Source organism: Momordica charantia (genome assembly GCF_013281855.1).
Source record: "Momordica charantia cultivar OHB3-1 chromosome 8 unlocalized genomic scaffold, Mcharantia_2.0 BLBB01000008.1, whole genome shotgun sequence".
Taxonomy (NCBI): domain Eukaryota; kingdom Viridiplantae; phylum Streptophyta; class Magnoliopsida; order Cucurbitales; family Cucurbitaceae; genus Momordica; species Momordica charantia.
The window spans coordinates 2,885,427-2,909,870 of record NW_028275166.1 but is presented as its reverse complement, the minus strand read 5'-3'; the positions used below and the strand labels follow the sequence as shown (position 1 = coordinate 2,909,870).

Below are 24,444 nucleotides of genomic sequence, written 5' to 3'. Positions count from 1 at the left end.
TTATATAATATGATAAATTAATATTAATTAATATCAATAAATTTTTTAAATAGATATTATTACTTTTAAATATTAGAATAATAAAACTTAATAATATGTTATATTATGTTCGAATAAAAAATATTTTATTAATATGTAATTTTATTTTAATTATTCATTATGTATTATAGATAAACTGTTATAATAAAAAATATTTACCATCAATAATATATTAATAAATTAAATTAAATTTTATTATTATTATAATTTAAAAAGGATTAGCACAATAATATATTTGTAGTTAAGGAGAAAAAGGTATATCAGTAATTGTTATATATCCGATTTCGATTCCGATTCCGATTCCGATTCCGATTCCAGAGAGTTTTAGTAAAACAAGAATTCTGATTAGGATCCCAGAAAATTTATGGAAAATAATATTTCAAGAATTCAAACTAATTATTTTTTTTTCATATATTTTTTTAATGATGTTTTTTACCTTTCATAATTACTGGAGAAAATATAACAAACTTTCAAAGGAGTTAAAAAAACAAATCAGAAAATACCATATGTATTCAAGTAATAATCTATAGGTAAAATAATCCCTGAATAAAACATTCGTATTTATGATGAACTAAATATACTTATGGAGTACAATAAATATTGAGACGAGTGATTAATTAATTTAAAGATATATAAGAGGAATAATCCGACAAGTATAAAGTTAGACTTTAATAGTTAGATTAATGGAATGATCACCTTTTTGTCATCTTATATTGAAAATGTGGGGTTATAAAAATGAGACCATATTTGAAAAGATGCGGACATATTAGTTAAAAATAAATAGTTTTTTAAAATTAATAGTAAAAAATGGAATTTTGCATTTTGCTAATTTCGAGAAAATAAACGCCAAATAAATTCGGAAAAAGTGTCCCTAATTTTATTGTCAGTAAGTAAATATATTCAAATAAAAATAAACATATTTTTATTATTGAAATTTCCTAATATTTTGAGCCGATGAATATGAAATTAAATTTCTTTTTTTATTATATGGAATAAAAAAATTATTTTGTTTACTCAATTATAAAATAGAAAATTATACTTTTTTTATTGTTTTGATAAAAAAAAATTCAAGGATTGACCTTTATTTTTCATCCTCCAATAGGAGGGATTTCAATTTTTTTTTCAAATCAACGATTTGAAAACTTATTGATTCTAACAACTGATTGCAGAGTTTAGCATTCAATAGATGTGGATTTTAGACCTATGAATAAGAATATTCTAGAAACACACAAAGAAAAAAGAAAGCGAATTAGACAAAGAAAATAGATTCCAACTTTTTTAAGTAAAATATGTGAGAATGAAGATTTGAACTCGTAACTCATAACCGTTTGGTCGTATCTATACTCTGATTGGTAGTAGATTCTAACATTTTATTTTGAAAACTCATGGCATCAAATTATACCATCCACGATTTTTTTGAATTTTGATTTATTTTAGGTTAAATTACAATTTCAATTCATAAAATTTTAAGTTAAAAAATTTTTTTAAGTAGGTCATTGAGGTTCGGATTTTGTGTCTAATAAATTACCGAACTTTGAAAAGTGTCTGCTAGATTCTTTAAGCTTTCAATTCTATATCAACTAGTCAATAAACTTCACAAATTTCAAATAGGTCCTGAAACTTTTAATTTCATATCTAAAATAACTATGATATATTCAAACATTTAAAATTTTTTAACATATCTAATCAAACATCAAATTGAATTTTATATCAAATATAATTTCAAACTTTCAATTTTATACATGGTGGATAAGTGAATTTTTAAAAAGTTTGAATGGATGAATGATTTATTAGACATGAAAATTGAAAGTTATACTTGTTAGACACAAACTTGAAAGTCTATAATCTATTAGACATTTTTTAAAGTAACTCTATACATATATCAAATACAAACATGATGGTCTGAAACTAAACTTATAATTTAAGGTATAATTTAATTAGTTCATATGTTAGTAGCATTCTTGAAAATATCACAAATTTAAATTACCACCCAATATTTGAATGGTCATACTTAACCCGTTGACTCAAGATTTTTTATTTTTATTTATTTATTTATTTATTTTTTTTTTGCAAAGGAAGTATTAGATAAATTTCACAAGTTCTCTCAGACATTTCTAGTCTCGGGCCTAGTAAATTCCTATAACTTTTTTTAGTACTAATTCCTAAAATTTTAAAATATTATGTAAGACTTTTAAATGGTCTATATATATATATATATATATATATTGTTAATCACATTGCTTAAATAATAATTTTTTTCAAATTAATAAAAATTAACGATATTAATCTATTAAGCAGGAATTTTAAAATTTAGAAAGTGGTTTAAAAAATTTTAAAGTATAAGGATGATGTAGATATTTTTTTTTAAGGAAAAAAATAAAAGTCTTATTAGATTTTTCTTTTTTTTTAAAAAAATATAGAAACTAAAGAGCTTAAAAGGTTAGTAGCAAAATTATAATTTAACACGAGAGGTCGAAAGTTCCATTCCTCCCCATAGTTGTAATAAGAAAAATTCTAAAGAGTAAAAAAAAGAAAAAAAGAAAGAAAAAGAAAAAGGAAATCTAACATACAATTATTATTTTTTTCCGATCCGAAATTAGACAAAAAAAATTTGTGATCTATAAATACAAAAAGAAAAAGAAGGAAGATTCTCAGGCGAAGGTAGCCAAGCAATGGAGGTTCAAAGCTGAGTCTATCCCTCCCTCCCCAATAAAGCAAATTCATCGATTCACTTCAATTCTGCAACGGCGTCGTTTCTGCACCCCCTCCGATTTCCTCTCTGCCTCCCGCGCCGGCCGCTCCCCTCGCCGTTCGCTCAGTCCGGTGAGGTCCCCGTCTCCGGCAGGAACTAGTTTTTGCTTCCATCGAATTTGCCAAATGCTTCGTGTATTTGTATTTTTGAATGTAGAGGTAGGTCGGAAATGGCGTTTTGTCTCGCCGGTCTTGGGTTTAGGGTTTGAATTGATGATTATTTTAGGCGGTTTTACCTGCCTGCGGTGGTCTTGGGTTGGGCGGATGGATCATTTATAAGAGGATCAGTCAACGGCGTGGAGTTGGGGGTTTTGATCCATCTACTTTGGGGAATTCAATTTATAATTCGGTTCTATTTGGATTTGTCGTTTGTATTTGGTTTGAAGCAATGGCTGGAGTTATGCATTTAGTCTTTGTTTGGTTCATTTGATTCTGAGAAACTGAGGAAATTTTGAGACTATGGCGCATAGGGGAGTTCATTTCTTTAACCATATTTCTTTTTTCTGATAGCTATGTTAGAATATTTAATTTCTTTTTGGAAAAAAATATCGGAGGTCTTTCGTTAACGACGCAAGTAATGCTACGTTTCCTTCGCGCCTGTCCTGTCTAAAATGCCATATTGTTCGAGAAAGAAACGGCTCCTTAAACACTGTTTTATGATTTATTTTCTTCGTTCCTCATTCCCTTTTTCTTTTTCTTTTTGTTACATGTAAGATCTGTATTTTCTGCTTTCAGTAGTATGATATTTGTACGAGAACTATGGTTAAACTCTGGAGGTTATTTATTTCTTTAATATGATAATTTATATTTTCTTAGATTGGCAGCTTTGTGGATTGACAAAGTTGCATCGAAGGACTGCAGCAACATCAATTTAAGTTTTATGTAAGTGGAGTTGTGATATACTTACCTTTTAGAAATTATTTGCCTAATGTTTTGTCTCCACTGTATGTGTTCATCAATTGTTGGGTGGATTTGTTTCATTCATTACGTATTAATCTCTGAAATTTGACTTTCCTATTTGTATCAGGTAAAGAATGCTCCATTTTTTAATTCGATCTATTTAGTCAGATGGATGCCATTTTTTAGAATCAGAAACTAGTGATGCTAGTTAAAATTATAAAATGTCTTGTTGCCTTTTTGTCGTTTTGCCCCGTGGAACTTAAATAATGTTTGAGCTGAATTCAGCGACCTTATATTCTTTTTTGGTGGATGATTTGATTTTCACTAGCTTAAAAGAATAAAAGATAGCTGTTACCAAATGAAATGCTTGAAATAAATGCCAACGCTCTACTGTTTCTATTGGCCAGCCAGCATTGTACATTGTATGACAAAGCTCATTGTTGTCTAATTATTTTCTCTTTTTGTGCTTAAAGCAGATTGAGATTTGTTACTTTCCCCTTCTCTTTGTGGTGTCCTCCAAATTGGGTTTCTGATTAGCCTTCAACCGATCTATCAAATTGGTGTTAAATCTGTGAATTAAAAGTGGCAGTGGTTGGCCAAACGCAGCAGCCTTGTTCTAGAATTCTATGCTCTCTTTGTTCTTCATTGTGTTACTGGACTTAGATGGACGTTCCCTCAGTGGAACTAAATTGTGAAAGCGAAGAAGATTCTTACCCTTTATTAATGGCCCGTCCAGAAAACTTCGACAGCAGTGAGCATGTCATTGACATAACTGGTACTGGTGATTCTTCCTCTAGTTTGCCTCATGGTAGGAATTCAAATGGCTTAAATTCATCACAGCCTGAAGACAGACCTTCAAGTAGTACACGAGTTCCCATGTCTCAGCCTTCAATTTCTTCTACTGGATCAAATTCTAGAAATTCCTCATTCATTAGAAGAGGGGATGCGCGACGTCGTAGGAGTCCATTAAATTCTGGTCTATGGATATCTATTGAATTGCTACTCACTATGAGCCAAATTATTGCAGCTATTATTGTCTTATCATTGTCAAGGGATGAAAAACCTCGCGCACCTTTGTTTGCATGGATTGTGGGATATGCATCTGGATGTGGTGCCACTCTTCCTCTTCTCTATTGGCGTTATCGACATCGCAATCAGGCATCAGAACAAGATTCTCTTCAATCCAGTCAGAATTCTTCTCGCATTAATGTTCCTGCTGGGCCATTCTCTCTTTCAGTTTCTAGGACATCAGAAGGGGAAGAACTTCAGCATCCTGCCCAATCCCCTAGAGGCAGTCAAGTGTCGGGCGTTTTTACAGCAAGGTGTGGGTTTGTTATGCTTGTACCATATACTTTAATTATTAGCCTTGATTGGTAGGTAACTCAATTTTTATGTCTTGTGGCAATATTTTTAGATGTATCAATATTTGAATTTTCAGTTCACGAGATTATTTAGCTGAGTTCTACTTGCTGATATCTGTCTCTTATTGGAGAGACAGAGAGAAAAACACCCATGTAAGATTATGGAAAATCATGTACACAAATTCTTACTGCTTTTTACACCTTCAATCTTCTTTTTTTTTTCCATACTTCGAACTTTAAATTATACAGGAGATCCTAATTCCCCTATGTTATTACATCTCTGTAGATCAATCATTAGAGCTGTTAATCTAACCCCATTGGGTGTGACAATTTCATCAGGCAGGTTGCATTTTGACTGGATCACAGATTCATCATTAGATGTTTCTTTTATTCCATTCTTTAGGACGAGACTAAATGTATGCCGGAATGGCCATGGCCTTGACCTTGATTAACATTAAATGACTTTGATTGTCATGTTCAAGGTTGTAGCAGTCTCTTTCTTACCATATAGCTTCCCAATTCCTTGTTTCGTGATCTTTTCTTGAGGCACTTTTTCCTTCCTTTTCCTAGTAGTTAAGCAATAATCGCCCTTACATTTGGACTTGTGGTATTTTTGCTTGCAGATTAAAAGTAATGGTTGAATATTTTAAGATGGGCTTGGATTGCTTCTTTGCTGTTTGGTTTGTGGTTGGTAACGTTTGGATCTTTGGAGGGCATTCATCAGCCTCCGAGGCTCCTAACTTGTACAGGTGTGTGCTGTTATACCATTTGTATACGTGGATACACATGAGTAGCGCTACTTGAATGGATTTTATTAATTTCTCTCTTTCTTTGCAGGCTATGTATAGTGTTTCTTACCTTTAGCTGTATTGGTTATGCCATGCCCTTCATTCTCTGTGTAACCATCTGCTGTTGCCTACCTTGTATAATTTCCATCCTTGGGTTTAGAGAGGACTTGACACAGACCCGAGGAGCCACAACAGAATCTATAAATGCATTGCCAACTTATAAGTTTAAGCTGAAGAAAAGTAGAAGTGGAGATGATAGAGAAAACAACTCCGGGGCTGGGGAAGGAGGAGGGGTTGTGGCTGCTGGAACTGAAAAGGAGCGAGTGATTTCAGGAGAAGATGCTGTAAGTACAGTGCAACCTGTTTTATTCCATTCTAATTTTATCATCGTTTTTGTGATTCTCAATTTCTTAGGGGCAGCTTGATAAGTGATAACCAGTTTGTATTCTATTTTTAATTTTTGGTTTTTCAACTTTTAAAATGATAACCATTCAGTCTTCAGTTTTTAAATTTGAAAAATGTTTTTTGAATTGCAGGTAAATTTTAAAAACAAAAAGAAGTTTTTAGAAGCAAAATTTTATTTTCTAAATCTCACATTATCTCTTACATATTCTCTCTCGAAAAATTTTCCCTCTATAACTTTTCTTTTCCATTACTAAATTCTCTCTCTTTGTCTATAACTTTTTTCTCTATAAAAATTTCTCTTTTAAACTTCTTTGCCTCGAGCTTATTTTTCTCACACTAACAAAATTTTCCTTACTTTTCTCAGTCTCTTTAACATGTCTCTCTACAACTTTTTTGAAAAAGAAAATAAAAATGTTATAAAACCACTTTACTTGCATGTACTTCTCGAAATTTTTAAATCATTCTTTTGACTATATAACTACTCTTAAGTTTCAGTTTCTTAATTTTATCTACTGTCTGCAAGGCATGTGCTGCACAATTAATTGTCTGATAAATTAGCAGTCGGTTATAAATTATTACAAAAACCTAACTGGCTGAAAGGCTGTGGCCTGAGATTTCCCTTGTTAAGGGATGAATGTGCCAGAAGTGAAACCTCACCTTGTCTAATGCATCCCGTGAAATGAATTATTAGTTGATATGGAAATTGTATGACGAAAGTTTGTTGTCTTGAATTTATAGATCTATCAATGTTACCTGGATATACTTTTCCATTTCTTGATGGTTTCTACTAGTTGTGTTGCATTCTCGCAGCATTTTTCAAAAATAAAAGTAAAACAAATACTAAACTGTTTTGAAAATTATGTGCAGGTCTGTTGCATCTGTCTGGCAAAATACGCTAACAATGATGAACTGAGAGAGTTGCCATGTTCTCACTTTTTCCACAAAGACTGTGTAGATAAATGGTTGAAGATAAACGCCCTGTGCCCGCTTTGCAAAAACGAGGTTGGTGAGAGTAACACTGGCTCTCTGGAGGGGGAAAATACACAACATCAGGGTGAGTAATGAGGCCAGCGACTCGACTATTGCACCGTGTTGTATGCACGAAGAATTGGAAGGTTCATTCTTCATCGATGCAAGTGTAGTATGTACAAGCTCATCCTTCTCAAGCCGTTTTACCTTTATTTTTGGGTTCAGGTGAGAAAGTATGCGGCATTCATTAGCCTTCAACAAGTTCCTTCTAGTAAACCCGTCCATTGTCGATATACGCAGTTGGTTTTATGGTGCACGGTAGACGTTTATGAGTGGAGATCATTATGTGATTTCTCGTTACTATAGGAACTGAAAATTTCAGATGTTGCAAGGTGTTTATACTTGTATAATCACACTCCTTGCTCTTGTATTGCCCTCTTCAATTTTGTGGTATAATGGCTATGATAATGAATAATTAGTAGAGCATACTGTGTAAGCCTATAACATGTGTTTTCCATTTTCAAGTTCATTCATTCCCTTTGAGCTCTGAGTGCCATAAACATTGCCACCAAAGAATCAACCAATTATGTACATGCTACCAAAGAATCAACCAATTATGTAAAACGAGGGGAAGGAAGCTAACACATTTAAAAAATTGTTACAGCCACTGCCATTTAACTTTTGAGAACATGCTGCTATTACCAACCATAGAATCAACCAATTATGTACATGCTACATCTTGACTAATCTCATGAAACACGACTTCAACGGACAATGACTAAAAACTAATCTTGTGAAACACGACTTGAACGGACAATGACTAAAAACATACGACCGAACCTTGTTAATAACTTAGAAAATAGAATTAAGGACTAATCTCATGAAACACGACTTCAACGGACAATGACTAAAAACTAATCTTGTGAAACACGACTTGAACGGACAATGACTAAAAACATACGACTGAACCTTGTTAATAACTTAGAAAATAGAATTAAGAACACATACCCATGGGCGTTAACGTCTCCTTTGGACGGTATCCTTGCAATGCATTTGGGAATCTGCCACCCTTCGTTTGATTACGACCTTCTTGAATTTCCAGGCCACCTATACTCGTCTCCTTAAAACTCGAGAACACATTCTAGTAAGGCCCTGGCAAATCTTCCATGGTTGCCACTTTGCCAGTCCAGACAGAAGACTAAACAAAATGTGCATGTCTTCTGCACTCGGGGAACACCTCATTTGTGACCTGGCCATGCGATGTGTGTAACTGGGGATTGGCCCTTGATCGACCATAAATCTCATTTTTTGCTGCGCTTTCTCGATACCTGAATTCACCAAACATTTTTCTCAATGGAAGAAATCTTAATATTGTTAATTGGGCAAACATAGAGAAACACTAAAAGAAACATATGCCATCAACCAAGAATGCGAAGACTAAGATAGTTCTTATATACATTCAGACCTCACAACATAAAAAATAACTCTCATCTTAAACTCTGAATCAAAAGGGCTTCTGAAGTTAAGTAGCTACTCAATAAAATACTGTCGTAACGATAACTGGGAAAGTAATAGAACAACCAAAATATGCAGAGAAAAAAGAAAATGATGAGTGGTAAAATGACATATTTATTTCTCATCGAAATTTCTTTTAGTTCAACATGTAAGGGTGGAGATTCGAACCTCTGACCTTTTAGCACCATCGGTTGAGTTAGCTTAGGTTATTTCTCAGAGATCTTAGAGGAAAGAACATCATAAATCCAGTGTAAGACCACTAAGACTGATGGGCAATAAATGTAGCTTACAGCTCTTCCCTAATGGCAGTGTACATATCTAACTTCTCCTAAGACTCAACGAAGCGTGATTTAACTTCTGCTTGTACATATCCTGCAGCAGTCGTTCCATCAAATTAAAATCACGCTTTCTTACTAAGGCATGTATAAGAATATTATAAGTTTTTTGGTCCAGTGATAATCCAGCTTTTCGAATATGCTCAAATATCTGGAAAGCGGTTCTAATAAACCCATTTCTGCAAAGCTTGTCAAGGAGAATATTGAAAGTGACACTTGAGGGAGCAGGGCCGTAACATACCATGAATTCCAGTAATCTCAAGGATTCCGAAAATCTCCCCATCGTAGACAAGTAATGAACCAAACAAGTCAAGCTTATTACATCTGGCTCGACACCTCTATATTCCATGTAATGCAAAACCCTCTGAATTAGAACAAAATCCCCTTGCTTGCATGCGGCAGAGAGAACAGTATTGAATGAAACTACGTCTGGTCCGCTCTTGGGCCACTCGAAATATTCGAAGAGCTTCAAAGCATATTCAACTTTATAGTATTTACAAAAGCCCCTTAAAATTGTATTATATGACACAATAGTAGGAACAATACCTCCTCCTGCCATCCTATTCAACAGTGATAATGCTTCTCTTGACCTACTATTTTGACACAAGCAATGGAAGTAAATATTGTATACAACAATGTCAACGGTACAGTTCTTTGAAAACACATAACACAATAACTCGTAAGCAATCTGTGACTTTCCTACTTTCATTATCCCTCCAGACAAAGCAGAATATGTATATGCATCAGGAGAAAACCCTCTGTTATGAATCACCTGCAAAAGCTCAGCAACATCGTATGCTCTATCGTGAAGGCAAAGTGCACGGATTATTACATTATAAGTTACCAAGTCTGGATCACATCCCTCCCTCTCCATGAATTTCAAGATTTCAAATGCTTCACCAATCCTCCCATCATCACAAAGAAACTTAACAATAACTGTGTAAGTAATGACATTGGGCTTAAATCCATCACTTCTCATTTGATCCAAACAACGATAAAGATCAACCCACAAACATTCCCTTCCAAATCCATAAAGCAAAGCAGTATATGAACATACATTATGGGTCATGCCTTTCTTTTTCATCATATAGAACAACTGCAAAGCTAGAAAACTCTTCCCACTCTTACACAAAGCCCAAATAATGGGGTTAAAAACATATGCTTGAAAAGTCAGATTCTTGGATAGAAGTGCAGCACAGAATCTGGATGCCTCTTCCAACATTTTGGATTTACAAAGCAGACAAATAAACATGGCTAAAGTGGGTTCAGTTGGCAAATGGTCTAACCTCAACATGAACTCGAATATCCAAATAGAATCAACTAAATTACCTGACTTAAGTGACTTTTTAAGCCATTTGGACAAGAATGTGAAAGATGGATTTATCCCACTTTTAGTCATCTCTTCCACAAAGAAATATGCGTCTCTCAGAAAACCCAATGACAGAAGTCCATTAAGAAGTATGTTGAAAGTCGTTTTGTTAGGGGCTGGGCCGAACCTCTTCATTCCTATATACACTTGGACCAACTGTTCCAGCAAAACATTTTCAGAACTCAAATATCTACAAAAGAGAGCATTGTAATCGTAAACAGAGGGCTTCCCAGTAATACTTCTCATAAAATTCAAAGTTTCAAGAGCTTCAGCGAGATCACCAGAAGCCGCACGGTCCTGCATTCTAGACTGTAATTGGAGGTAATTCCAGTTGTGGGTGTTGCTCTCTTCGATGATATTTACACTGCTGATAGCACAGGAGGTCGAATAATTCACCAAAAAGCAAAAACTCCGCCCAAGTCGGTATGGATAATTAATGGTTGGAATTGTGCAAAAACGCATGGCAGGTTGAAATGGGAGTCTGAGCTTTGAACTCCAATGGCGGCAAGAGAGGACGGAAGAATGCAGGGGCGAAGCATTCGCGTTTTAGGGGCAAAAGCCCCTCTACTCGTTTCAAATTTGAGAGCGTAGACGGGAAGAAGTTTCTACAGAACTGTGGCGGCGTAGACGGCAAATACGGCGGAGAAGAGAGCGAAGGCGACGGCGGCGAACGGGAGACTGCAGAGAGGAGAATGAGGAAGGGCGTTCCCCGTGTGTGTGTGGCCCCCTGGGGCGAACGAGCAAAATTTTTTATTTTATTTTTTCCTTTTCCTTCTTTCTTTATTTTTTTCCCTTTGTGTATTTTTTTTTCCTTAAAAGTTATTCCGAGTATTTGGTAATCTTAAAAACATATGTTTTAACTGTTAAAATAATTTCACAAATTTACTACGGAAATAGTTTTGTAATTTCTCTCTCTTCCACTTGTAGATGAAAATTATCATTCTAAAAAAAAACTCTCTCACGAGGGGGTGATCGTGAGAGCAAGCCAAGAAAGAGAACAGCGGGAGCAATGGCGCTTCTCCATTCCTCTTTATCTGTTTCTACTCCCACCAACGCTTCTCTTGCAAATCTACCCTTCTTCAGGTTCTATCTCTTTAATTTTTGATTCTCTTGTACTCACTAATTGACTCTTATCCATTGAAACTTGTTCATAATCTATTCCAACTCGCAGAAAGCGACCCACAAGCTTGCTCTGTCATAAAAAAATTGAAATGTACAAGAAATTCAATCTCTGTTCAAGTTCTAGCTCAAAACCCACCTCAGAAAATGGACTTTGCAGGAGGGATTTGATTCTATTTGGGCTTTCTTCTTCATTTGTTCTGACATTTCCATCTTCGGGTCAGTTTTTCTTGCTGTGAGCTACTTATTTCTGCTTCTCGTTCGTTAGGAAATGCCACCATAGGTTTAATCTATGAAGTTTGTAATGGAGTAGCTTAAGCTACGAGATGGGAGGGGCTTCTTTTTCTTTTTAAGCCCTTAAATATTTTTGCTGTGAATGATGAAGGTCAGCCTTTATATTCAGGTTCGCTTGCAGAGGAAGAGTTGAAAGTTGCTACAATGGCTGACCAAATAAATGCTTATTCTTATAGTTATCCGGTGGAATTGCCATCTACTAATTTCGCCTTCAAATGGTAGAGATTTATATTTCCTTACAACAAAGTTTTTATTAAGTAAGTGAAAATACAGATTGTTCTGAAGCATATGAATGCTATATTTGACCCTACAAGAATCTGTTGACTCGGAAAATGTGACCTGAATCTGTCAATTGAGTAGGTATTAATTTATTTTTGGATGGGCAAAACATCTGTCAATTGAGTATGTATTAATTTATTTCTAGAACAGATGTTTCAGGCAGTCAAATACAGGTTTTTAAAGGTTTTTCACTTGGAATGAGACTTTTAAGTGCAAGCCTAGACCAAGAATGAGTCTTCTTTGTTGCTGAGCATGTGTCTGTGATCTAAATTTGAAAGATTAGCATTGAATTTAGAGTGCCGTTATCTATGAAGGAGGAAATTTAAGTTCACTAGCAATCTATAGCCATTTATAACTAATGAAATGAAGATCTAAGTTTTTTTCTTTCTTTCTTTGAGTGCTGCTGACCTTTGGGTTTCACTTTTCTTGTCCTATTGAATTCTTTTTGACATTTACTTGTACCTTTTTTTTTCCTCCTCATTATTGTCTCATGTCCTTAAATTGTATTGTACCCAATTCTTTCTATCTTTTCAAGGGTGGAATCAAGAAAACCAGAACGCTATTCTTCTGCTGCTCCGTTGTCTCGTAAGTTTTAACTTATGTTGCACCACCCTAGAATTGAAACATAATTTGTTCTTTGAGCTGTTTGAAATGCAAGCAACTTTTGAAAATTTGTTCTGCACGATAAAAGAATGATGAAACTCTACTGTTTGGTTTTTATTTTTGCCAAATGTTTTAAGTCATCAAAGGATCATTGGGAGAGCTTCTTTTCGATTTCGAATTATTTAGCAAAATGGATCCTGGAATGCAGATTTTTTTAATATTAACTTCGTGCTGTTTTCACATGTCATAGCTGATGCACGATTGAGGATTGTCTCCGAGAGAGTTGATTTCATTGACAACCTTGTCATTTCGGTTACGGTAATTTATTATTCAATTGAACAATTATTTTCTTTTCTCTCTTTAGGTTGATAGTTTTTATCGGCTTTTTTGTTTCAGATAGGCCCTCCAAATTCCATGTTCATAAAATCAAAGGACAAGAGTACTTGGTCAGCAAAAGATGTTGCAGACTCTGTTTTATCCGACAAATCCGCATTGGTAATTGCTTTCATGCTTTTTACCCGAAAAATCTTTGGACCGAGATGCTGTTCATGGTGACTTTCCTCTAGATTATTTGAAGCAATCTCAGTTTTTTCCAAGATAAAAATTCCTTTTTCACTAGATGGAATTAACAGGACATAAAGCCTGAGGAACAGGTTTATGCAGGCATGTAGAAGATGCCTTGGAAAAATGCTAAACTTTTCCTTCTAAAGTTCATTAAAATCCATGTTCTAAATGGTAAATTTGAAGTCGGATTTTTCGTTTATCTTGCAGCGGGTCACTTCAAGTCAGCGCCTGGCTGAGAGTTCAGTTCTTGATACTCATTCTAGTAATGTAAGTAAGCTACACAGTCCTATTATTAGTTCTTGATACTCATTATTTGTAGGGTGCAAATCTTTCTCTATATGGCATGCTTTTGTATGTATCTATGGAGGACTTCTAATAGTTCATTCTCAGATTGATGGTGAGCCATACTGGTATTATGAATACCTTGTTCGAAAGTCGCCAACAAAAATCGTACGTCTCGACTTCTTTATTTCCATCTTCCCCTGAGAAGACATTTCAAGTATTTGATTTTTGAGGAATTAAATGAATCCTGCAGGTTGGAGAATCCAACATTTACAGGCATTATGTTGCATCAACAGCCGAACGAGACGGTAAGCTGTCGATTTTTCAGTCTGCATTCATTGTCATAGAAATTGTGGATGACTATTACAATTTATTTTTTGATACCACTAGGGTATAGGGTGTTGATTCCTTGCATTATGCTTATTGCCAACCCCTAGGTGCGATCCAAAAGACAACAAAAGTTTTTAAGTCTATGTTTTGTTGGTGATCCGAAAACAGAGGATCGCGTTTTCAATGTTTTCGAATATGTGTTTGGTATCAGGTTTAGAAATTGAATTCCAATTTTAAAAACAGTTCAAATATGTGTTTAGTAATGTATTTATAAACTAGTGATAGTTATCAACTAAATAATTAGCTCAATCTAAAATATTATTATTTAATTTATTAACATATATATTATAAATTTTGTATAATTATCCTTATACAATATTATATAATTTATAATATGATGTGTTTTACGTGTTTTAGTTTTAAAAAAAATGGAATGAGTTACAACTTGAAATAGTACATTTATCAAGTTTTTATTATGTAATTTTTCATATTAATGTTTCAAATTTAAATCTGAAAACACTAATAAAAGTATTATTTTTAGAATTTTCACTGTTTCAATCACAAAATTCAAAAACAGTTTTCAAATACTAATGTGTCAGATATCCATTGAATCTATTTGATTCAAGTGAATTTGAAAATAAGAAACAGAATTCAGATTGCACATCAAACAAGTCCTAGATTTAGGAGTTTGAATCCAAAATCTTGGAGGATATATCGGGCATCATTCCTTGCATCATGCATATGACCCACTCTCTAGAAGCTTCACCCACCCTAAGATTCGCTACGAGAGAGAGACAACAGAAGTTTCAAGTCATTAAGTTTTCAACATAAAAACTTAAACCGAACCTACGATCTTGGAAGGTATATCTAAACATCCCAAGTTATGACCAATGAAGCAAAGGAGTGAGTATATTACAACTGGAAAATGGGAAAGAAGAAAAAATAAGCGATACCTCTAATATTGGTGATTTTGTCTTGGCTCATCCAAGTTTTAGTAGGTAGCTGAGAAAAGTTGTATAAGAAGTTATTTGTTTGTTCAACTGGATGTTGGTCTTAAGTTTCAATGAAAAACGAGGCTACCAATAATTCTTCAATTTGCAGGTTTTCTGTATTCTATTAGTGCTTCGACCCTCGGCGCGCAATGGAACGCAGTAAGCTCTCCTGCTCTCTATATGGAATTTTATGATGTTTCTTATGTAGAATTCAGTGCCTAATTACCCACAAAATGTCTCTTTACGGGCAGATGGGACCTTTCCTGCAGAAAATCGTAGAGTCGTTTCGCCTTCTTCCTCCGACCGAGGACTATGTTCCTCCATACAAGGATCCATGGAGATTTTGGTGACATTTTGTATATTGTAGCCCTGCATTTTCTGGCAATTTTGTATCCTATTCTTTTGTGATATGATTTTACCAATGAGTTCTAGTTCTAGTGTATTTTTCGAGATCTAGGCTTAGCTAAGTGAGAGGATTTTCTGGGTCAACTTCTATGCGAAATTTGGAGAAAGTAGATCTCTACCTTATTTATGTTCAAAATTTCCCTCTACGATCAAACTGTGTTGTGAATTTAATTGCCATCACTATTGTATAAAACTGCAAAAAGTATGCCAATGATGCAGAATAAACAGAAGTTTCATTAAATGACACTCCAAACTGGATAGCTTTTTAGTGCTCTTCTGCACTCTTTGCATCCATTCTTAACCATATTCTTTTATTCTTCATGGCTCCCATCTTTCTTAGAAACACATCATCAAATTGTGAATAACGATTTGAATTAAGCAAACTCACATCTTGACAGACATGTATATTTCACTGAAGAATCTTGACACTGTCGTAAAGAGAGACTGAACGTTACCAAATGTGACACAACATGATTGTCAAGGTCAGGATATTTTCGGGATGCCCCTAACAACCAATGAACGGAAGGTACTTTTTCTAACATGAATCCCATTTCAATAACTTCATGGGTTGATCCACCTATTGCTTGACGTAAAATAGAGAGTAGATTTGTTGCCTTTTGTTGAATCTTTTTCATGGCTAGCAGGGCCAATTTCTTGTACAAACTCAGTGTGCCCCATTTCATCAAGTGCCTACCCGATTCACTGAGCTGTTGGCCTACCGAGCAGTTTGAGAGATTGAAAACTTATTTTTTTGACAAGGCTTTATACCTCCAAGTAAAGTCTTGGGATATTTTCAAAAAAAAAAAAAAAAAGGTAAAGTCTCGGAATCTGCCATTAAAACTATTCGTCATCCTTGTCAAAATGCACCTAAAATAAAAGAGGAGAAGATCAATAATTCTTCCAAAAAATGACTAATTGCCTGATGCATTCTCCAGTTCTAGAATTTGAGAAGGCATACACAGTTCCTTCTCAACGCAAACCTGGAAAAAACAGACAAATTTACAGCTGCTACTGGAATACATGGATGAAGAAGAAAAGACAGGAACTATAATTATAAATTAATGAGAAAAAAAGAAAAAGAAAAAGGACATGTTATCAACGCCTCTTACAATTCACAAACTGACATATTATCAACATTATACTGGACCACATCTTACGTCTGAAAAGTAATAATATTGGGGTAGCAGGTATATGAAAGAATACAAAGGGCTACTAATAGACAGAAAAAAGAAAATTTCTTTTTTTTTCCCTCTTCATTTTTTCCAATTACATCTCTCTTCTCTTCAACGATTAAGCCACAAAAAATAGGAAAACCATGAGGAAAAATATTAGTACAAAGAAAATTTTGATCATCAACCACCTATTAGATGATATACTGTTTAGATACTTGAGCAGAGCACCCTGTGCCCCCTCCACATTTGCCAAAGTATCATCCATGTTCTCGTCGATCCTGCAACAAAACTGACCCGAATTAACTTTTGAACTGTAAGCTAATCAGACACTTAAGGAATACACAAACGTATATTCTTTAGAACTCATGGACACACGGTAGTACAACCTATAGAGCATATCCTGTTCAAGGACATCATTCCACAAATGTATATTCGATGGGCTACTATACTTTTTAACTGTGAGAAGTCTCATGGTTAACAAAACGCATCTCTTTTTCTTTTTAACAAAGACTACCAAATCAGTCATCACAGAAATATATACAAGTTCTCTAGACTGACCTACTTCCAGTTTTGAAAATCACAGAGAAAAATGACCGATAAGAGAGAGAGAGCCATAGCAAGGATATCCAAAATATCCATCTCAATTCTCCACATCAAGATACAAAGGTAAATACTTTCTTTTCACGAGTCTGTTTCTCCCCTTTTATTATCTAAGCACAAGAAGATTCTAGAAGTTTAAAATTCCTTCTCTTCTATACATTTACTGAAAATGTAAATACACCAAGCGTTATAGCTTCGGATAGGCTACTCTTTTGTATACTTTATCGGAAAAAAGTACTAAAAAAACCAACAGCAGCAACAACCAACAATTTAGCTTGGAGATCTTCTGCTTGCTCCCACTTTTAGGCTTAGGGATTCCTCATCCCTCATGCCTATAGGTTGTTACTTAGTTTGAGTCCTTTTTTCATTGATATCTCTCATTTCTTATAAAAGGAAAAACACGCGCGCAACGAAAAAGGGAAATTTTAACCCCAGTGAATTAATAACTGAAGTGATATCTCAGTAGCCAATTTTATATTAGAAGCACAGTGAGGGGAAAACCCCCTTCAAAAAGAAAACATAATCAGATGGAAACCGACTCCCATTGCAACTTTGTTAACTACATGATTAAATATGAATCACTATAATACTGATAAAACGAATGGTCAAAAAGCCCAATACATCTAAAAACTTTGACAGGTATATTACTTATCCAGTTTTAATAAAGACTATATTTAGATCTATTCAGTCTTGTGTAGCGGATCAAACTTTTTAAGGTTCAAGATCAACTTGCATGTAATGGATACTGAACCATTTACATGGGTTAAAATCTTTGACACTAGTTCCATGCTTTGTTTATAACATAAAAAGGAATCATATGATCAGCAATTCAGAAATAGGTGCATGAGGGTAGAACCTGATAGCAATCTCTCCTTGTTCAGAAACCAGAGTTGCCAGCTGGTTGAAGATATTGCTCAATTCATGAATGGTGGATTCTACGTTTTGAAGAGCTTCAGCTCTGCTCTGCATGTAAGTATCTTGTAAAGGAACCATCTGTTGCTGTTGATGTTGCTGCTGCTGCTGCAACAGTGGTTGACTCTCCCCATCCACCTGCTTACTGTAAATTTACAAGCAACATAATTTCACCACATAATGATAGTTTAATTAAGTTTGACAGGAAAGTAAAAACAGCATGAGCAAAGAAAACGATTGCAAGAAAAGAAGAAGAAATAGAGCACAACTATGAAGTTGAGAAATTCTTTAAATAGGAAACGTGTGAACTTCCACTATAAACATGTACAGCAGATAAGGCAATTGGCATTAATCACAAATTTAAAAAACCTTGCCTTGAAAATAATAATTTCAGTCAAATACTGAACCAAAGAAAGTGAATGAGATAAATGGCCATTTCGGAAAAGGTAATTATACAAGTACAGCAGTTCTTATAAAAAGATACCAATAAATTTAATCTGGGATTCAATGTTGCTGTCCTGGTAATATAAGAGACTTCATACATCTAATGTTCAGTTTATCCTTTGAGAGATAAAGCTAAATTTAGAGACTTAAGGTAACTAGGCCATGCTCAGATAAATATGGTGAGAAAGTAGTGGGAGAATTGTTCGAGAAATATGGTTACTGGGTAGAAAAGAATAGGAAATTGTTGTGGGGTGTGGTGTGCTTTATTGCCTCTGCTCAAATCTCGAGTTCACTATAGCTAGGTATTTTTCAATTTTCATTACTCTTCTTTGATTATCTATGCTAATTAAAAACCTTTTTTTAATGTTCAACGGCCTTTGGTTAGGAGGGACATCATATCTTTCCTTCAGGCTTCTGTAACCATTTCTCCTTAATGATAGGAGACTAAATTTCTAAGATTAAATTAAACCATATGAAAAGAGATTAAAAGAATATGTAATTACAAATTACAATTAATGAAATGCACAATCATCTTATAAAATTTTCTCCTCAAGTCTTTTGGTTCATTCAATCGTTTTGGCAGCAGAAATACCCATGCAGCATCCACAAAAGCGACTTATCTTTATCTTGTGAGAGAGAGAGAGTTGAAAGGTCATGTTCATGAGCCACTTTGGTGGACATGTAAATTTTGTTCATATTTAAAAACTGCAAGCTGTTGATGGTACGCATTTGCAAGCACCTTAAACCACAAGAATATATTTCAAATTTATCCCTCTATCATCTAAAACATATCAAAGGAGAATACGACTACCATAAAAAAGAAAGTTTGTGTGACATATCAACTGGAACAATTAAAAAGTTCTCACCTGGGAGATGTTTTGGAAAAAGATGTTGATGCCTTGGCCCATGGGGGAGGGGGTGCGGCACTTGGGGCACCAGCAGCTGACCTGGAAGCTAATGGGCGTTGACGCACAAAAGGATTTGTAGATTCCTTTGAAGCAGTAGAAGAAAATAGTTGTCTTCTGTTCTCATGAACCTTCAAATTCTTCATTAAACCAACAAATAACATAAGCATTGAAGAAAAATATGAAGCTAGAATAAGTTATCTGGGGGTAGATAAAAGCCAATAAAGAAAAAACGACGCAGTGCAACATTTGGACTTACTTCTGTTCGCATGGTTAGGACTTCTTTAAATTCTTTTGTGGTGCTCATCAGTCGATTCTTAAGGTCATCTACCACAGTGGTTGAGTGACTAGTAGTATCACTAGATATGTTTCCACTTTCATTCCTAGAGTTGCAGAGAAGCTGAAGATCTACAACTGCGGAGTTCAATGTTGTGATGTCCTGCTTAATAAGTGCAGTTAGCTCCTGAATTTCCATTGTTGGGTCATCAAAAACTGAAGTCCTCTTTGCCACTGGAAATCATGATGCGAACATCAAGGTTCAATCAGAAAATTTGAAAAATTTTACTGTCAGGCTTTACGCATTATCTTTAATAAACTTTACTTTTCATATGAAACATCGGGCATCCTCCTCCTTCACATGCATTAAGCTCAATAAATAACAAACAACAAAACAAATCCACATGAAACAGAGAAATGTATTTTGCGGACCATAATAAATTCAACTGCCTGAGTTTAACGTCTCAATAGCACTGAACCACAGGACCAGTTTTTTCAGTGTTAAGACATATCTCTTTTGGATAATTACATGGCATCTCAAGGAAATGTTAAAGACCTGCTTGGATGGTAAGAAACACCTAAAATTACCTACTTGAAAATCTAACCATAGTACAATGCATACCAAAATCTACCAATTTTTTTTTTGTCTGAATAAGGTCCCCACATTAGGGGAATTTAACAATGAAATGTTTAAATTCAAAAACTAAGGAATATGACTAATGAGTTAATATGACATGCTTAAACGATTATATTTACTGAAAATGGCGTCTGGTCTGAACTATATAATACAAGATTGCGCAGCTGCACCAGAATACTTTCAATTTAACTACGTCTTTCAATTTAACTACGTACACTTCGCCAACTTTGAGAGTTTCTGAGACGTCTGGTGTATCCCTAACCCAATCTTGGAAGCCCTCTTATTAAATTCAGATTGAATTGCCACAGCAGACCGCTGCTCTTCCGATTTCGAACCACCACTTGCTCCAGTTGTTCCTGTGGCAGATGGGAAAGACTTCTTTAGCCTCTCTGTTATGTTCTGGAATTCCTGTGTCCGATCTCTAAATGATTGTGCTGTTTTGACAGCCATCTTCAACGCCGCAACCTCAAACTCTACAACAACACCATGAAAAGCAATCGCATCAATGGACTTGGATTATCGAACATCCAGACTATTGGTGGCTGAAACTCCTAGGGAACTAGAATAAAACCTTAGCTAGACCACGAGACTTTCAGTTACCATAAAATTTTCTTGATTTTCATAATGTGAATCCATATTAGTCGAGAAAATCAGATCGCCTCTTTTTATAAACGTACAGTATTCGCATTCGAACAGAAAGAAATAAAATAATTCGAAGAAACTGTATTCAAAGCGAAATATCATTGTCCAATCAGTCTAGAAAAAATGTCGGAACAAATCAACCCAAGTATTCGAACCACAATTTACCCCTAGAAATACCAAGACACCGTCAACTACAAGTATCTGAACCAAACATTTCTTCCTTATACCTAAAATTGCAAATACACAACGAAAAAAAAACAGCAGAACGAACAATGAAATTACCTCCACAGACGCAAGATCCGAATCCCTCGAGCCTGAAAAATAAATTCTAGCGAAGAAATAAACGGTAGAACGCGCCAATTTCAGACAGAAATCAAAGTAAAACCCTAGATCTGGATCCAAATCGCCATGCACACCAAATGGCCAGAAACGCGTCCAGTATCCCGACGACGAACTTAATCCGGCAAATAAGAAACAAATTGCAGATCAAAAGGAGAGAGATTGATTAAGCCCGATCGGAGATTGAATCCGAGAGGGAATCTGGGGAAAGAAAAAATAAATATGGCGGTAACGGACCGAGTCAAGTAAGCTGAGAAGAGGCGCTGAACAGAAAAATTGGAGAAAATTACCGGATACTGTTACTAATCTTCCCAACGAGTTAAGAAAGTATTTTTTTTTCCTCTCTTTTCCTTTAAAAAAAAAAAAGTCTTTTTTCTAAATTATAATTTACCCGACAACGAAACTGAATCGTGGATGCAAATGTAATGAGCAAATTTTACGAGGGATTATTGAATTCACGAGGTTCAAATATAATATTAAAAAGTTTCTAAATTATGTTATTTTTTCAAACTTGAATATAACTCAATAAAATATATGACTGAGTAGTTTCAAATCTTTATTTTCTTAAGAAAGGAAAAATCGAGTATTCAAACTTCCAATCTTAAAAGGGATATATTTGATCAATTGAGTTAGGGTGATCATACATTATGTATGATAAATTTTATATTTTTAATTTAAATGAATTGCCAATTTAAACATAGTTCAACGTAGTTAAACCACCTCTCTTAAAAGATCGTGAGTTTGAATTTTTACCTCAAAATACTGTACTTTAAAAAAAAATTAAATGAGCCAATTTTGTAAGATTTTACCATTTATGATATTTTTCGTAAATATTTATAGTAAAAAGGCTCTACTTACAAGACAATTTTGCTTCATATTCGGGCAGAGGCAGGCCCATATAAGCGTACACATGATGAAAGGCCCATGTTTCCCTATAAATTCCTCAATGAAAACGGGCTTTCAATTGGGCTGCAGTGTGCAGTGCTCCGCTCTTCTCGGCCCACGATGCTCGGCTTGACACGTCATGTAACCTACCAATGTTCAAGTGGTAAATTATTAAAGGGTAAAATATTATCACAAGCTCTTTTTTCTTTTTTTGGCCGGTTTGAGCTTTAACTCGATCTAATGTATTAAAAAAAATTTAAAATCATAAATTTAAATCTCCACTCACGAAATGTGAAAAAGTAAAATAAATATAGATTTGTAAAACATATTTTCAAACAATTATAATGATAATATATTTTATTTTATCATACACCGTCAAACAATCTTATTCTCTTAATTTACCTCTTTTAAGTCTAGACAATAAACTAAAGAATTTTTTCTAAAAAATAAAAGACTTTATCTCAATGACAATTTCTAATAAAATAAGAATAAGTGCAATCTTCATTTCGTGATCTATACCTAAGAATAAAATGATGGCTCCTAATTTACCTCTTAAGTTTAGACAATAAACTAAAGAATTTTTTCTAAAAAATAAAGACTTTATCTCAATGACCATTTCTAATCAAATAAGAATAAGTGCAATCTTCCTTTCGTGATCTATACCTAAGAATAAAATGATGTTCCATCAACGTTTATGCTATAAAATAAATACGTATGGTCAAATATAATAAAATGTTTTAAATATTAAAAAAAACAGTACAATTGAAATCAAACCCAAATTCGAATGCCAATATCAGAGTAATTAATACCTTTCATTGAACTCAGTTATGAGTTTCAATCTAGAAAGTAAAATAAATTTAGAAAGAGTTGAAGACTAAAAATTTAGAGAGATATTACAAAAATGTTAGATAGAAAAAATAGAGAGAACAAACAAAATTAAAGATAAATAAAGTTAGAGAGAGACAAAAATTGTAGGAAGGAAAAGAAACTAATTTATTATTAATTTTTTTTACCAAAAATTACTTGGTGAATCACTCTTAAGGGTGTGTTTGGGAGTTATTTTGGTATGACCAAAATCACTTTTGATATTGTCAAAATCACTACAATTTTCATTATCATGTTTGTCAAATTAGAAAATTGATTTTAGAAAAACTTAAAACCACCATGGATTGATTTTTAAGATAAGAATTACAGGGTGATTTTGGAAAATAAATTACACTAAAATATCTTTTCTCAAAATCATTAATTATACCGTCATTTTCAAACACACCCTAAGTAATTGATTGAGAATCACTTAAATTCATTTTTAATTTTTTTTCAAAATTATTGAAAAATCATTATCAAACATGTATATTTTAGAATTTAAGTGATTTTGACATTAATAAAAGTAAATTTTAGTCGGGCTAAAATCACTTCCGCACCTGCCTAAAAAATAAAGTTAAAATCACTCCCACTCAAGACAAATGGAAAAATCACAAAAGTAAAGGGTTGCAATTAAGAGACCATGGACTCCTCCAAACACTTGGGTTTATACTTCTGAAATGTCTTTTCCATCATGCAAAATTCAAACACCTCTCCCACTCAGCAAAAATACCTCCACCACACATAAGAAAGTGATAATTAGGAACATAACTTAAAAAGAAGTTGTGACTGAAAACCTTTTCAATAAATAATTTTGTTAAATTACTCCACTTAGATTTGTGTATAAAAGGTATCAACCCATTTTAAGGTAACTTTTTTAATTTTATGTCTAATAGGTCATTCAATTTTTAAATTTTTTATTAGATTATTGATGTCTAACATATTCCTGACATGTTTGACATTTAAAAAAATTATAGGATTTATTAGACCAAATTTTAATTTGATATCAAGTAAGATCCTAAACTTTTAATTTTGTATCTAATAAATGTATAAATTTTTAAAATTTTTTTGAATAGTTTAGGACTTGTTTGGTTGGAAACTCGAATTCTGCACTGAATCAAATGAATTTAGTGAATAAGCATTTGACCGGATTTGAGAGATTTGTTTTTCTGTGATACAAAGAGTAGAAATTTTGAAAACGACTTTTTTTTTTTTTGTTTTTATTGAATCCTTGTTTTCAAATCTCTGTTTAGGCTTTTTTTTTTTTAAGTCAAAACCGTATTAGACATAAACTTCAAAATTTGGAGAACGTCTTATATTTTTTTTAGTACCTTTTCATTTTAATGTGATTGGATCAAATTAATGAGACTTATTAATCAAAACCATGATTGAGCACAATGAAGACGTTGAAACTAAAAAAAAATGTTAGAACCCAAGTTGACAAAAAAATGTTTACATATTTTTAACTATT

At 33.8% G+C, this 24,444-nt stretch overlaps 4 protein-coding genes across 12 annotated transcripts; 2 read left to right on the top strand and 2 right to left on the bottom strand.

The window, feature by feature from the left end:
- Positions 1-2,679: 2,679 nt before the first annotated feature.
- Positions 2,680-7,699, top strand: LOC111004615 (C3H4 type zinc finger protein). Of its 4 annotated transcripts, none has more exons than XM_022275685.2 (6): positions 2,680-2,862; positions 3,615-3,672; positions 4,167-5,012; positions 5,675-5,800; positions 5,889-6,183; positions 7,112-7,699. In XM_022275685.2, the coding sequence occupies exons 3-6, from the start codon at positions 4,354-4,356 to the stop codon at positions 7,304-7,306; spliced, it is 1,275 nt and encodes a 424-aa protein (XP_022131377.1). In that variant the 5' UTR covers positions 2,680-2,862; positions 3,615-3,672; positions 4,167-4,353; the 3' UTR covers positions 7,307-7,699. The 4 variants fall into 4 exon arrangements, with proteins under 4 accessions (XP_022131377.1, XP_022131378.1, XP_022131375.1 ...); XM_022275686.2 differs by having other exon boundaries at positions 4,164-5,012; XM_022275683.2 differs by having other exon boundaries at positions 3,607-3,672.
- Positions 7,700-7,859: 160 nt separating this feature from the next.
- LOC111004610 (uncharacterized) lies at positions 7,860-11,208 on the bottom strand. Of its 6 annotated transcripts, none has more exons than XR_002600624.2 (3): positions 10,714-10,852; positions 8,897-10,622; positions 7,860-8,541 (listed from the first exon to the last, which is right to left on the bottom strand). XR_002600624.2 is itself a non-coding variant. In XM_022275676.2 (2 exons), the coding sequence occupies exons 1-2, from the start codon at positions 10,892-10,894 to the stop codon at positions 8,515-8,517; spliced, it is 1,617 nt and encodes a 538-aa protein (XP_022131368.1). In that variant the 5' UTR covers positions 10,895-11,208; the 3' UTR covers positions 7,860-8,514. The 6 variants fall into 6 exon arrangements, 1 of the variants encoding a protein (XP_022131368.1); XR_002600625.2 differs by having other exon boundaries at positions 8,897-10,588; positions 10,714-10,848; XR_015793215.1 differs by having other exon boundaries at positions 8,897-10,588; positions 10,672-10,811.
- A 146-nt stretch (positions 11,209-11,354) lies between these two features.
- Positions 11,355-15,541, top strand: PPD5 (PsbP domain protein (Mog1/PsbP/DUF1795-like photosystem II reaction center PsbP family protein)). The gene is made up of 11 exons (XM_022275693.2): positions 11,355-11,515; positions 11,604-11,770; positions 11,955-12,063; positions 12,660-12,709; positions 12,978-13,045; positions 13,124-13,222; positions 13,499-13,558; positions 13,682-13,741; positions 13,827-13,881; positions 15,005-15,054; positions 15,147-15,541. Exons 1-11 carry the CDS (start codon positions 11,442-11,444, stop codon positions 15,243-15,245), a joined length of 891 nt encoding a protein of 296 aa, XP_022131385.1. The 5' UTR covers positions 11,355-11,441; the 3' UTR covers positions 15,246-15,541.
- Positions 15,542-16,411: 870 nt separating this feature from the next.
- On the bottom strand, positions 16,412-21,511 carry SYP32 (syntaxin of plants 32). Its single transcript, XM_022275691.2, has 6 exons — positions 21,171-21,511; positions 20,462-20,719; positions 19,593-19,843; positions 19,295-19,473; positions 17,929-18,129; positions 16,412-16,750 (listed from the first exon to the last, which is right to left on the bottom strand). Exons 2-6 carry the CDS (start codon positions 20,694-20,696, stop codon positions 16,591-16,593), a joined length of 1,026 nt encoding a protein of 341 aa, XP_022131383.1. The 5' UTR covers positions 20,697-20,719; positions 21,171-21,511; the 3' UTR covers positions 16,412-16,590.
- Positions 21,512-24,444: the final 2,933 nt, after the last annotated feature.